The following is a 15111-nucleotide window of genomic DNA, read 5'->3' on the forward strand; positions in this document are numbered from 1 at the left end:
GTGTAGTACGTACTAAGAGAACAAATTCAACACTATGACCAAAACGGCCACTCAACATAACAAATCCACAACCTACCCTATAGGAAAAGAACAACTCAAAAACTAAACTCATGAAATTGACACAACAATAAGCAAACAAAATTATCAAACCTATATGGGTTTAGCTTTGGAAAAAAAAACATACCCAAATAGAGCTTTTGACTCAATTTTTTTCCCCGTTTTAAGTGGGCTACCCCCTTTCTCGACACTTTAGATAACACGATGCCCCCATTAAATTGCTTAAAAGGGAAGGGGGGGGGGGGGGAAGCTTTTGAGTCAATTTTTTTTCCCGTTTTAAGTGGGCTACCCCTTTCTCGACACTTTAGATAACACGATGCCCCCATTAAATTGCTTAAAAGGAAGGGGGGGCGGGGGTGGTTATGGGAATATCTAACCTTTATGTATTGTTTATGTATTCATTTGAAATACTGGGACTCACCTCCCTAGCTTTCCCACTAAAAGCAGTATTTTCTTTTGTTGGCACCCTCATTGTGGTTTTTTGTTTTTTTGGATCGTGGCACCCTCATTGTTCATAACACAATGGCTCATGAGTCATGACAGTTGACGGAGATTCTTTTAATCTAATATTACATAATTTTTGCATAAGACAATGATCAGACACCAAACTCTTTATCTAATATACTATCTTATTATATTGAATTAATTAAATAATTATTTTATGTAGGGACACCACGTAAGTTTGGTGGTAGGAGTTTGAAAGCTAAGAAAGTTGTAACCTGAACCGGTTCAGAGGAACATGGGAGGATATTACAGCTACAGATTTTGTTTCTTGTGTATATCTCGAAATTATATATGGCGTAGGATCTCCATGTTAGATTTTAGTCCCAAAATTATTTGCTTATATAGGAGGGGGGAAAAAGGTAATACATTGCAATAAGGGTAAAGTTGGGTTGTTTTTAAATTTAAGAATGAAAACATAACCTCCAAAAGTGACCGAGATGACAACTTAAGTAGGTGTGAAATATTTAAGTACTACCCTTCTATTTGTCTAACTTTTTAAATTTAAAACGTTTTAGTCACCAATGAACATAATTTGTCACCACCACCTTTACATAAGAGAGAAGTTTTAACGTAATTAGTTGTTTGATCAATACATAATTTGATCTCAAGCGCATTAAATGTGTTGTTCCATTAAAAAGTTAAAATAAGTCAACTTTGTAACTTTTGTCCTTAATAAATTATTTTAAGGGAAGTGATTTTGCCAATCCTCTTTTTCTATATAACGGCCTTCTCATTTGTGTCTCTATTTGGTGATTTATTTTGTGAGAGTGGGGGAATGTGTTGTAAAAAAGAGGAGTGACAAAATCACTTCTCTATTTTAATTATGATCATAATTTTTACCTTCCCATTAAACAAATTGACCCAAATTTGACTTAAAAATCAGAAAGGACATGTCAACTCAACTAATCTAGTCCATACTTTGCCCACAGTTAAGGTGAACTCAAGGTTCCACCCTTTCCCTTTCATAGACATTGCAACGGCATCTTTTTCATTGAATATCCAGCTCAACTTACGCACACCTTTAATATGCAATGACATCTTGACTTCAATTTCCAATAATGCGCTTGATTATATTGCCAAAAACATGTTAAACAGGAGCCAACAAGGATAGGTTGAGCACTCGATAAATTTACACAGTGCCCTGACAAAAACAACTCCAATACATGTGTTCCTCACAAATGTGCAGACATTCACAAATCAGAAAAGACTACAACTCAAATTACCAGTTTTCAAGAAAAGCAAAAAAAAAACCCATTGACATCTATGCACTAGCAACCAATAACTACAATCGGATCAAAAAAAAAAAAACCAATAACTACAATTGAAATGAGCACAACTCTGTTAGAAAACCTTCGTAATATTTCAAACAATGGTTAGCGTTCTGTGATAAGGGAAGCAAAAGCCAAGGTTTACTTCAGTAACGATAGCCATTAGAGGACAACTCGGCCCCGTGATGAAACACATCATACGGATACGGATGCTGCTGCTCAACTTCGTACTGATTGACAGTGTAGTTCTGCTGGTCAAGTTCGTACTGGTGGGTCACCATATGGGGAGGTTGATTTTCGTAGTTATAGGCATGGTGACGTGGAGATGGGGAACTTAATTCGCTGGCTGAGGGACTGGGAACATGATTGTGGGGTCTGTCTACTGAGGTACTGGGGATTTGAGTCTGGTTCTCGTCAACTCTAACCTCAGTTAGCTCGACTTCTTCGAAAGAGTGGAAGATTGGGTGCAAGTATGCATCAGTCAGGTAAGCTTTCAGATTGACATCTGGTTCAGAGTTACGGTCCTCTAAATCCTTTGCCATGGCTTCCTAAAGAGGAGGAAAAAGAAGAAAGATAATTCTGTTAAAATGTAACAAAATTAAAAAGCTCTTTAGGAATTTAGGATTACAGAGCTCTTAAAATTTCTACAAGAACAAGAATTATGAGCTCTGAAAATTTTATACAAGATAAATTCCGTTAGTACTTTGAATTTTTGCTTGGCACGTACTATTTCTCTTTAATGTTTTCTCCAGGCAACCATTGCAAAAAAATGCAACAAAGTCAATTTGTGAAGGGATTTGTGGAGGAAAAGGAGAGCATAAAAATGGTTTCACAGATCCCTTCTTGTTCTTTCCCCTCAACAAATCCAATATGCAAACAAAGCCTGGAACATTTCTTTGTGAAATAAAATGGAAATTGATAAAGGAGGAATCACGGGAAAAAAAAAAAAAGCAATAGAGATTCGCTGAAATCTAAAAAACCATGTGCATGTATAGCCAAGGTTAGCAATCTCAAATTATATCATGAGAAAGGAAGAATTGTTAATAACAGGTTGATCAAGGCTAGATGTAGCAAGAAAAATGAAGAAATCTTTTCTAGAGTTTCTATGTCTAGATTGGAGCTTTACCTCAAGGGGGTACTTTCTGAATGCCGGCTCAAAGCGATGTTTGCAGTACTTGTGGAATGATAAAGTCAATATAGGTAAAGCAACAAGCAAAGGAGTGGAATTCGCAGCCTTTTTTGTGCTGAGCAGACCCAACAATAGAAGCTGAGATATCAACAAGCTTGCTATTATCCGGCTGTGAACTTGTGGCCAAAATGCAGCAGCACTCTCATATTGTTGATTGTACACATTAATTACCTGCGTGATCAAGCAGAGTACAAAATCTTAGCCACAAGTGTTGTGGGAATCGCAGCATGTGCACACTAATATAGCCTCGGAATATCAATTATGGGCTTTAAATCATTTAACCCTAGGGAGCAAAACAACCGACACCAATTAATTTGATCCACGTAATAACAGACATGTTTTTATTCGGCACTAGTTGACAATTGAAAGCCTAGCGTGACATTCGATCGTTACTTCATCGAATTTCAGAATAACAATTCCATCCCCACTCGGCTAATTGTTAGTCTTTTTTGGGTATTCGTGCCCAGATTCCAATCTAAGGATAGTATATGTAAATGAGTTTCTGAACCTCTTTAAACCAATTAAAAGTTCTAATTCAGATCTTCTGAATGGTGTAAAAAATTCCAAAATTACTTATATTCATATATTAGCTTTTTATCCAAGCGTCGCACAGCTGCCCAAGAAGGACAAACAATTGGGGACAGAAGGACTATGTGCTTATATAACCTCCATTGCATCAACTGCCCCAGTCCATCTTTCATGTGATTCCTTCTATTTTATGATATTCTTCTTTGCACACTATCCCAAATCAAAGCATAGGACCACAATTTTGCTAATGAACAATGGGTTGTGATAAACTCTATCACTATTTTAGACGCTCACTTTTGAAGATTGAATGTACTAAATTCAGAGAGTAACTAACCTGATGACGATAAACAAGGTATGCGAAGGCAAAGAAGACTAGTATGAAAGGAAGGAGGATTGGCGTAACCACGGCATATACAATTCCTAGAAGGAAGTAGAGTTGAAGGCTTGGAAGAGTCTCTGGAAAATCCACACTCCCAGGGTTCATAGCCTTCACTCTGTCCCTTTCAGTTTTCACCAACAACGTGTTCTTAAGGTGAAAAATAACCAAAGGCTTCAACCTGAGAATCTCACTTGCGATGCCAGCCCAACCATCAACCATTATATACGTGATAAAGAAAGTAGCCTTCATTGGTATCGAAACCCCAATGGTTCGAGGAATCCTACAATGAAATACGAGTTATAACCAACAATATTCACAGTATCCACAGAGTAGAGTCAAGAGAAAAATATCAACCAAAGTTAAAGATGAGCTCCATCCTTCATTGAGTTTGTATCTGCTTCGCAAAACTTGTATATTTTTATTGCATAGGGCGAAATTTGTACTATTTATCACACTCCACTTTGTTTACTTTTAGGAAACAATGAAACATACAAATTTTGCCATTTTAAATTCATATCAGAGAGGTGTCCTCCAATCCAAGGCAACTCAGTCATCCAGGCAGTCCGAAGCCCGGATAACAGAGGAGTATTTTATGTTGGGTAGCTAACAAACGGCACGTAAAAGACCTTGTTAGATCCTCATGACATGAATCCAATTACAAAACCCAATGCCCTCGACAGAGAAAACCTATTCATGTAGCTAGACCACAATTAATTGGGACTAAAAGCTCGGTTTGGTTTGGCTTTAGTTCCCAACAAAACACTAACCCAAAAATCACTACCAGAATTCAACATAATCTCCTTCCAAAAACATAGTTCAGATCACAAGCCTTTTTCGACCTATGAATTGTACTATTCCATGCTGCCAAAACTCTGCAAGCACTCGTAAAGATATACCCAATCATTACAAAACAATATTGTTACTTGGATAGAGATATGTTGGATTTGAACATATAACAGAGAAGTTTAACGTTGACAATCTTTGGCGAGGCAGGAAACAAAAGATACGGAAAAATTAATCAATGCCTTTAGGCACCACCACGTGGTACCCCAGGCCCATTCTCCACCACACATTGTGGTGGGACCCCAGGCAAAGTGTGTGGATCCCACCACAATGTGTGGTGGAGAAGGGGCCTGGGGCACCACGTGGCGGTGCCCCAAGGGCACTAAATAATTCCTCACTCATATGATAAAGCAAATCATTCACTTATACTTTTCAATAAGGACCTCATTACTGATAATATGATGAGGAAAACACATACTGTGACAATATACCAAGATGTACTGCAAAGTGCAGATAGCACCAAGATTCATTATTAACCTTTTCCCCCACACTGATCGCCTAAAGAACTTGTTCAATCTCTTCACACCAGTTTTTTTAATCATAGACATTCAGGCAAGAATCGAGGAGTGCTGCCTTACAGCAAGCTGTACCTAGACCAAGACTGTCACTTTTATAAATTATAGACCCGTTACAAATTTCAAACAATTGACTAAGGAACCTAGACCAGAATGCGGAACAAAAAGCGTGGATCAAACATAGAAAGCAATACAAAGACATTATAGAAACCATTATTACAGCTTAGAATAGGGATGTGGGACGTTACTGGGTGGGCGCCTGGTGAAGGAATGCATGAAGTTGCTGGAAAGCTGTTCCAGTCACGATGCTACCCAAGAAAACATTCACCAACATAAAGTAGTAATATTTTGCTGATGCCCTTCGCTCTAGTACTGACAATGCCACGTGTCCCTCAATTTTTGACATAATCATCAAAACTGTGGGAAGAATGTACAAGAAGATTTTGAGAGCTAGACCAGGAAGAAATCCCTGTAGGAATGATTTCACAAATTTCCTGCCAAAAGATTTTTTTGTTATAATGATGACCAATTACTTAGAAATATGTAATAGAAACAAGACCATAATGATCAAGTGCAATAGAAGTTGAAAAACGTGATCCTAAGACCAAAAAAAAAGTACAAATCTTCACTTACACTTCAATCACAGGTCTCAAAAAAGGAGCAACTTTTTCAAGGCCCTCCAAATTCGCAAGTGATTGCACAAAAGCAATGGGTATCATGTAAAAGAACACCAAAGCAAATACGGACAATGATATCACTAGCTTTCTGATGCTAAGAGAAACAAAGGGGATTGCAAGGTTCTTCCAGTATACGTCACGGGGTTCAGGGGCCCAATTTGTCAACCAAAGTATAGGGTTCTTGCTTTGCTGAGTTTGTGCACATACAGCAGCACCCCACCTTGAATTAAATGAAACAAATGCAGCCGACACAATAGATTTTGGGTCCTTTAGAATTCTCTGGCGCTCCATTGTTAACTAGCACAGTACGAAGAAAATATTGTTACAAACTTGCAAGGGAGAATGAGTTAAACACTTATGCCCTGTTTGTTTGACCGGATTAACAACGAAGGTATACATATTCCCGAAGGATGACAAATCCCATTTGACGAATAGTAAAGGCATTAACAATACCACATGTCCACATGCCCCGTTGAATTATATATCCCATGTTTTGATGGATATACTATCCAAGAGCTATTTAACCCTGACCACATAAGTTCATATAAAACCCCGGAAATGTCGCCCCCTCGGATTTGTAGTCTTCTAAGGTTTATAATCCGGATAAACAAACAGGGCCATAATTCAAAGAAACAATATCAATTTGAACCAGCACAAAATAATGGATAAAGGTAAATAGATGGATTGCTTTTGATGAAGTAGCACCCCCAACTTACTCTTCTATCAAGATCATTGATCTGCTTTTTGTAGAAGTCAATAGCATCAACTTTTTCACCACAAAGCCCAAGGAATCCTCTCTGAAGGTAAAATATTACAGGATATTAAAACCAAAATTCCAGATAGGTGAAACAAAATGTTCAATAACATCTGAATCGGCTTATGAAATTGAGTCTGTTTCTTTCTTTTTCAACAAATTCGGTAAATGTTTAAGAGGCCCTAAATAAATAAATCTCCAAATATTACAATTGTTGAACCCTAAAACCTCAAAATAAATACTAATGCCTCTAAAAAATATCTATATGCAAATAATCCTTTTCCGCTATTCCCTTTGACCAATCACCACTAATCTGTCTCAAACCTAAAATCATAAATTATGTAGGAAGTATACAATATGACAGAATAATAGCTCAAAAGCGATGGAATTAGCTTAATCAACGACATAACTGGATTAATCATACGGGACCTCGTACCCGGTTCTCCTTAGTAAACAAACAGCGGCTGGGCCTCACCCCCTCAACCAAGCTCTCTTTGGCTTTCCGAAATGTAGCGGTCGGGCTATTAGCCGTGCCCACTCGTTTGATTTACAAAGTAGTTCCATGGCATTCAGCCACATTTCATATATTTAGGAAATGATTTCTACACTTCCTTTTTTGATAAATGCACTCCATTTCTCGTCTTTTAGTGAAACTTTTATGGGTAATATTTTCACTAAAAGACAAGAAGTGGAGTGTATTTATCAAAAGAGGGAGTGTGAAAATCATTTCCCTACTGAATCATATCAATGATTCATGATTCCAAATGATTTCAAATAAGACTACATGGAATCCAATGATGGCAAGCTATCGATAGAAGAGTACAAGATGGGGATAATAAAGAAAATACTACAAAGATTGGGAGCATGACGTATGCTTCCAGAGTTAATCTCACCATTGATCTCCTTGATCATAATCTACCATCAAGTATCAAATTTCTTGGCCAAAAGGCCATTGATTCTCATGACCAAGTATTCTAAGTTTCTAACTATGGTCAACAACACCCGACTAAGGATATTTATAACATTGGTTTCTTCCTCCATTTAGTTCAACTAACAAAGCCAACAATGCCATATCTTCTTGCAACTCTGACCTATATCCCACCCCACTTCTTTCTCTCTCAGTAAAGCAATAATCCTCCTCACTCCAATTATCAGTACACTTGCATAATATCACTATTTATCCTTTCTTTAGCATCTCCCGAGCCACACCACATGCACACATCTTTCCTCCCCCCTTTTTTTTAAAACCTAACGATAATGGTTTTAACCTCAAACGCAAACAAAATATGGGCTATCACATAAAACAAGCTACCTTCTTGGTTGGCCTTTTGTCTGGATGTCTTTCAAACTTAAGTTGGTTGTAGTCCAGCCAATTTTGGATCCTCTCTCTTTTTCTCACAAGTTTGGCAAATTTGTTGGCATTGTAGACAGCCTGGATAAAGCATATAAAAAGAATGACATGACATCACTGAAAAAAATGGATAAGATCACCGAAGAAACACCGATAGAAGTTTCATATTACCTGGTGACAGAGATAGTGATCGGGATGATTTGTTTTGAAGAAGTTGTCCACACTATCAGATATTGAGCGGCCAGAAACATGTGGTACATTCCTGACCAATACCTACGGATCATGCAGATTCAAGAATGTTAAACCTAAAAAATTAGTCAAAACATAATTTGTTTTGCAATAGAAGATCACAGTTTTCCAAATTCACATACAAAGAGCAACAACGGCCACAGGTAAACACTGAAGAAAATAACTCAAGCAAACATGTAAAAATAGTCCCCCAGAAAATGCATTTTGTATCCTTTCAGCAATGCCCTAATCAGATTTTGCATCAGAAACAATGACAGCTGTGAATTGGGTGAATGGAGATGGAGAAGGTAGAGATAACCACACAAGTAACGGCATGTATGCCAACAGAGCAACAGCAACTACATCAGCTCTACCATAACCTGGATCAAGTTTTGCTGAGAACCAAGAGAGAGGATGTATTACCATCAAGATGCAAGTGCATAGAGGTGCACTATTAGCAAGTAGTATAAACTATAAAGCATATTGTTTAATTTGTTTCTACAATGCCTTATAACCTGCTTGAGCACACATTTTAGAAACCTAGGTGTTGTGTCAAGGCCTGGAGAGTATTTAGCAGGAAAGAACTGACAAATTCATGAAGGCCCATAAAAGCAGAGCAAACCATATTTGATCGGACAAGCAATGATTGATACTGTTATACCCCTTGTACTATAACTCTAATAAGGCATAGTTTGCATCCAATCAAAGTGAATTTGGTAAGCATGCTGACTGTGAGCGAGTACAATCTAACAAAGACCCATGTAAATAATGGGTATTGCATATAATTATAGAGTGATTTTTTGGAATAAAAACTTGTTATAACATTTTAGTCCATATCCCCCCCCCCCCCCCCCCCCCCCCCCCCACACAAAACAAACAAACAAATTCCAATCACGTTCTCACTTGATTATCTGTCTCATTTCTCAGTCACACATTTAACTTCAAGAGCTAGAAGGCGCAGTTCGAGTCAACAACACCAGCCTTACTAACTATTGCGAAACCTTCAGCAACATTATATAGTAAATCAAATTTACATATCAACCAACAGCATGACCTCATCTGAATGCTTGAACTATTGCACAGGGGTATAACCTAATATTCTCAATGTGGGGTTCGCTGATCTGGGTTAGGTAACCTCTTGAGCCACTGGTCCAGCTGTGGTTCGCACCTAAGACCTTCACCTAGCCTGCACAAGAAGCATGACTAGAGACCATGCCAGATGGACTCCGGAATGGCCCTCCAGCGAGAGAATCAGAAAGTGCAGCGCAAGGAGAGGAAGGTACTAGGGTTTGTGAGTGGAAAGACTATGTACCTCTTAGGGTTGCATCCTTTCCTTTATATAGAACCTCATGACATGCTCTCCAAGCTGAGGCATGTGCCAAGCACGCGTAGGTAACCCCCTTCGGCTACGTCACCCCTGATGTCAGGGATAAGGCAATTATCACTGACATCATCCCTATCACTCTAGATAAGGTCGTTATGAGCACGTGAGCTGGCCATGGGAAACATGGCCGAGCCCAAAGATTGGGCCGACCCGCAGTGGGTTAGTCTTCATTCCGAACGGACCAATAGCCCTCAGCTGTCGGACCGAGCATCGCCGAGGCTAAACGCTGAAGCCGAGTCTATAAGCCCATTCAAGGGTTCGATCGCAAGACTTAGGAATTGAGCCCACTATACATCCCGTAACCCGTGACAACTACAGCATGTGTGCCATCCTCGTCCACGTCATTGTAAAGACGAAATGATCCCCGCACGTGCATGGAGGCCGTGAGGGGGAAACGGTCAATGGCTTGTTTGATGGCCCAAAATGATGAACCAAATTATGGTTCTTCTCGAGTTAATTGGCGCCATCCTCGAATCAGTACCCAACGTGCATTTGTTGGAGGTGATCTCCAATTTCCTATGGTCCACCGTCCTTCAAACTCCAAGCAAGGGTAATTAGCTTCGATAGACACCCCATATCTTCTTACATACTCATAGACACACATCCTATAGGAAATAACTATGCCATTTTGACCAAATGCGTTGTTTCGGAGACAAACCGCTCAGGGAGAAGGTCAATGATCTCTTGCCAAGACAGCTTCATGGGTTCTCCCCCTCCATGCAGAGCATATTAGAGAGAGATTGAATCCAGAGCTGAGAAAATATTGCAAATGGGCCCTTGTTGAGTATAGACTGGTGTCATCCTCTGAGGATGCCTCTTGCGCCAATTGAAGTTTCAAAACCTCCTCACTGCTCGGAATGGAATATCAATTTCATCGTCCACCATCAATCCTTGACCAGCTCTAAAATAGTAGCTTAACCTGATATGCTTACAAACCAGTCGGATTTGAGGATGAGAAAATGGTTGTTCTTTATCTCTATAGTAAATACTAGACAAGAGTGAGAGATGTGGCAAGAAATGATAAAGCAAATTGCACCCCGTCTCTCACCCCGCTTCAATCTAAAGAGAGAGAATGGCCATTTTCTCATCCTCAAATCCGACGGGTTTGTAAGCATCTCAGGTCTAAGCTACTATTTTAGAGCTGGTCAAGGATGGATGGCGGACGAAGAATTCAATATTCCATTCCAAGTGGTGAGGAGGTTTCGAAACTTCAGTTGGCGCACGAGGCATGATCAGAGGATGACACCAATCTATACTCCACAAGGGACAATTGCAATATTGTCTCAGCTCTGGATTCAAAATCTCTCCCATATGCTCTGCAGGGAAGGGGAGAATCCGTGAAGCTATCTTGGCAAGAGATCATTGACCTTCTCCATGAGCAGTTTGATTTCCGAAACAACGCAGTTGGTCAAAATGGCATAGTTATTTCCAATACGATGCATGTCTATGAGTACGATGCATGTCTATGAGTATGTAAGAAGATATGGGGTGTCTATCGAAGCTAATTACCCTTGCCTGGAGTTTGAAGGACGGCGGACCATAGGAAATCGAAGATCGCCTCCAACAAATGCACATTGGGTATCGATTCGAGGATGGTGCCAATTAACTCCAGAAGAACCATAATTTGGTTCATCATTTTGGGCCATCAAACAAGCCATTGACCGTTTCCCCCTCACGACCTCCATGCACGTGCGGGGATCACTTCGTCGTTACACGGCAATATTGGGGGGCCCTTTTTGGGCTGTTTTTTGGGGCCCAAGGGCCAGCTTTGGACGAGAGTCTCGAGAGGTTACCTAACCCAGACCAGCGAACCCCACACTCAATAAAAAGGCTACAGCGTTTCAGCTCTGTGCTAGGACATTTACAAAACAAAAACAAGTGCATTTTCACTACACCCACAGACACCAATGCATTGGGTAAGAGGACGCTCTTGCTTTTGCATTTGAGTTATATCTAGGATGAGTCAGTACATATAGTGACTAGATTTTCTTTCCACCATACAAAAAGATTAGATGAGTGCCTAAAAGATGACATGAGTTAGTGATTGCAAGATTTGACAGGGCGTAGAGATCAAATGCTTGATGATAATAAACCATATGAACATTAGGATTGCATCACTGAATGATAGACAACTGCATTATTCTTTTCAATTAAATATGTACACAGGTTTTAGTTAACATTATTCTAGCACATCAAAGCTCAACTCACTGTGAACTGTGCTGCACGCCGGCGTTGAGAAGCCAAAAAGTTCAACCGCATTGATGCTACTCTACCATATTCCTTGTAGAGCAGAAAACAAGTCCAGAACGTGAACAAATATTCCAATCCTATGTGAACGAAAAACCTGAAATTCAGTTAAAGGCACTTTTCACAAGGCAGAATTGGATACCTAAAGAAAAATATGAATAAGAAAGAAAGGATGAAGAAATGAAAGAAGAAAATAGCAAGGAAAAATGAAGAATCCCAAAGGTCAATACTTGCCTCGTCTCTTGACAGAGGGTGATACACCAAGTTTAAAAAGTTTAGATATAGAAAGGAAAAAAAAAAGCAACCACATTAGTACTGCAGCAACTAGCACTCGTAGTCATCACTCTTTTCTCATCATGCAGTATGAATGTCGATTATATATGACATACGTTGAATGAGTTTCTATCTTCCTGTGAGAGAGAAAAACTTACCTAATTGATTTTGGGTGAACATTTGATATTGAAAGCTTGTCGATGTTGCTAACAACCAAATCTTTGCGTAGGAAAAACAATGTTCCACCCGATGCATTGATTGGAATTAGAACCACAAGTGCCACAATAGCTATGGGCCCAAAGATTTTTAAGCTGACAAGAAAGAAAAGCAGATATTAGTCAGAACTTTCATAGGGCTTGAGCGTCCAATCATTTGATAGCCACGGAAAAAAATCACCCAATACACTGAGCATTATATGACACTATGATGTAAAAACAGACAAAGATAGTTTCCATAATATACTAGACTTGGGTCTACCACTTATCCCTTCCTAGTTTTTCATGAAATGCACAACTTGGGACAACCACTTATCCCTTCCCCTGACATGAAAGCATAGGCAGGTAGTGCATCACAGCATCAGAATGTTCTGTTTCCTTTTTTCGTTCTCATTGTTCTTACAAGCACATAAACCTTGTGTGGTTGACGGTTATCGGAACTCGTTTTCTACGTACTTATTTTTGAAGAACCCATCTTGAGAACCATTTCGAATTCCTGATCTAAAATTTCATTAAGATATGAAATACCCCCCATCAAAAAAAATCTGAGCTTTAGAACAAAATAATGCTTACTTCAGCTTTTGCGTCCAAATCCGTAAAATTATCCCCAAATAACAACCGGCAGCAACCAAAATCTTAAGAAAGAAGGAATAGGGATAATTCAACATTCAACTAGAAATTGACTACCCCAGAAGGTAACTCTAAGCAGGGAACCAAATCTAAGGAATCCATTAAAATTTGAGTTTAAAATTTCAATTTGAACAACTACCAAACAACAGCAACAACCACGAAATCCAAGAAAACCAGATAATATAAAATTTGACTACCCAATAAAGTGAACTGTCCATGATATTCTCCAATTACAAAGAGCACAGAAATTAAGTACACGGTCCAAATTCTTCAATTTTCTCATTAAACAAACAATACCCACGTTTTATTATACTACAGAAACCCAAAATACGAAAAAAGAAAAAGAAATCATCTTTGAGTACCCGAGAATGTAGATTCTGAGGAAAACAGCAGAGTCAAGTCCAGCATGATTGATGAGTTCAGACTCACTCATCTTCAAAGCTTGAGGCATCCAGCTGAGGAAAGTAAAGTAGGTCCACAAATTGAGATTGACGAACTTGCCCACGAAGTTGCTAGAATGTCTGGGACTGGTCCTGCCCCCAGCAATGTACCATTTGGGAAAGTAGACTCTGTCATTAATGGGTTGGATTCTGAGAAGAGCAAAGGCCAAGAGGAAAGCAAAGGCACCCAGTATGTTGATTAGTGCAGAGACCCCTATGTCCCCCAGAGTCGCCATGGAAGAACACAGTAGAGAGAGAGAGAGAGAGAGAGAATAGAGGGAGGAGGAGAATCAAAAGGTGGGATTTGAAAGGAAGAAAGGATTAGCTAAAGAGAGGAACAAAGAAAGAAAAAGGAAAGAATATTGGGAACTCTTTTTAAGTAGGAAAGTGGGGTTGGATTTGGAATGTGTTTTCTTTCTTTGAAAGATATGTCCGATCACATGTATGAACACACACTATCTCCCTCCCTCCCTCCCCCCCCCCCTCTCTCTCTCTCTCTCTCTCTCTCTCTCTCTCTCTCTCTTTCCATATACTCCATAGTCCATATATATCTATATATGTATTCCCACACGCGTGTATGATTGGGTTTTTGGCAAACTGGGTGAGAGTTTGATCCGCCGGCGCAATGGGTTTTGTCGGGGGGGGGGGGGGGGGGGGGGGGGGGGCGGGGTTTGGGTTTTGTTTATTAGTACAGGAGTTAACGGTCTCTCTCTCTCTCCATAAGCTCCATAGTCCATATATACCCATACTGGTTTTTCTATTGTCAGTCCAGTGTGTTAACAATAAGCACATAAAAGAATAAAAAATACATATTTTTATATATTTTTTACACTTTTTAATACACATTCACATTTCTTATTGTCAGCCCAATGAGCTGATTTTAGATTTTTCCATATCTATATATGTATTCCCACGCGCTTTTATGATTGGGTTTTTGGCAAACTGGGAGAGAGTTTGATCCGCCAGCGCAATGGGTTTTTTTTTTTTTTTTTTTTTGGGGGGGGGGGGGGTTGGGTTTGTTTGTTTATTAGTAGTAACGGATTGAGTTGCGATTGTGGTGGTAGGGATGGCAATCTCGGCTGACCCGTTCGAATCCGTTCCGTTTCCCGCCCCGAAAATCTCCGAACTTCGGGGATTCACTTGGGGATTGGGTAAGGTATAGGGAATTTTTTTAAAAAAATTCGAGGATTGGGTAGGAGGCAGGGATAGGTCTGTCCCCGTCCCGAACCCTATCCGTTCTCGTTCCCCGTTTGTTACCCGCCCCGCCCCTTCCCCGAATCCTCGAAATATATATATTTATATATAAAAATAAATAAATATATACTATATTATATATACCCCTTCAGTAGTACTTGCTGAAACAATGAATAACAGGTGCTGTTATGTGCTGAAAATTGGTAGTATATGCTGAAATTGTGAATACAAGTGTAGGAAATGGAGGTGCTATTATGTGCCGCAAATACAGGTGCATGCCAATGTGTGTTGCAAAATTCTACTGAAGCTTTTTAGTGATAAATATGGCCGTTCCTGATATCTTATTTTATTTTATTTTGTTGGCTTTTTTAATTCTGTTTGTGGAGCTTTGTTAGCTCCTAACTTCCTGGCCAACCGACAACCGTTACTAATACT

General features: G+C 39.4%; 1 protein-coding gene across 1 annotated transcript; it reads right to left on the bottom strand.

Annotated features, from left to right (window-relative positions):
- Nucleotides 1–1669: 1669 nt before the first annotated feature.
- On the bottom strand, nucleotides 1670–13972 carry LOC131308618 (CSC1-like protein At1g32090). The gene is made up of 11 exons (XM_058335577.1): nucleotides 13405–13972; nucleotides 12356–12508; nucleotides 11886–12021; nucleotides 8237–8338; nucleotides 8027–8146; nucleotides 6677–6757; nucleotides 5917–6257; nucleotides 5532–5777; nucleotides 3881–4205; nucleotides 2956–3189; nucleotides 1670–2377 (listed from the first exon to the last, which is right to left on the bottom strand). Exons 1-11 carry the CDS (start codon nucleotides 13716–13718, stop codon nucleotides 1976–1978), a joined length of 2454 nt encoding a protein of 817 aa, XP_058191560.1. The 5' UTR covers nucleotides 13719–13972; the 3' UTR covers nucleotides 1670–1975.
- Nucleotides 13973–15111: the final 1139 nt, after the last annotated feature.

Source organism: Rhododendron vialii, chromosome 11a, assembly GCF_030253575.1.
Source record: "Rhododendron vialii isolate Sample 1 chromosome 11a, ASM3025357v1".
Lineage (NCBI taxonomy): Eukaryota > Viridiplantae > Streptophyta > Magnoliopsida > Ericales > Ericaceae > Rhododendron > Rhododendron vialii.

Bases quoted from the DNA above. Each gene is read 5' to 3' on its own strand.
- LOC131308618 (XM_058335577.1), bottom strand. From the start codon at position 13,718: ATGGCGACTCTGGGGGACATAGGGGTCTCTGCACTAATCAACATACTG. The intron at 6,258-6,676 runs GTAAGTTGGGGG...GTACTGTGCTAG, and splicing joins TCAATGATCTTGATAGAAGA to TTAACAATGGAGCGCCAGAG. The intron at 2,378-2,955 runs GTAAAGCTCCAA...CCTCCTCTTTAG, and splicing joins TCAGAAAGTACCCCCTTGAG to GAAGCCATGGCAAAGGATTT.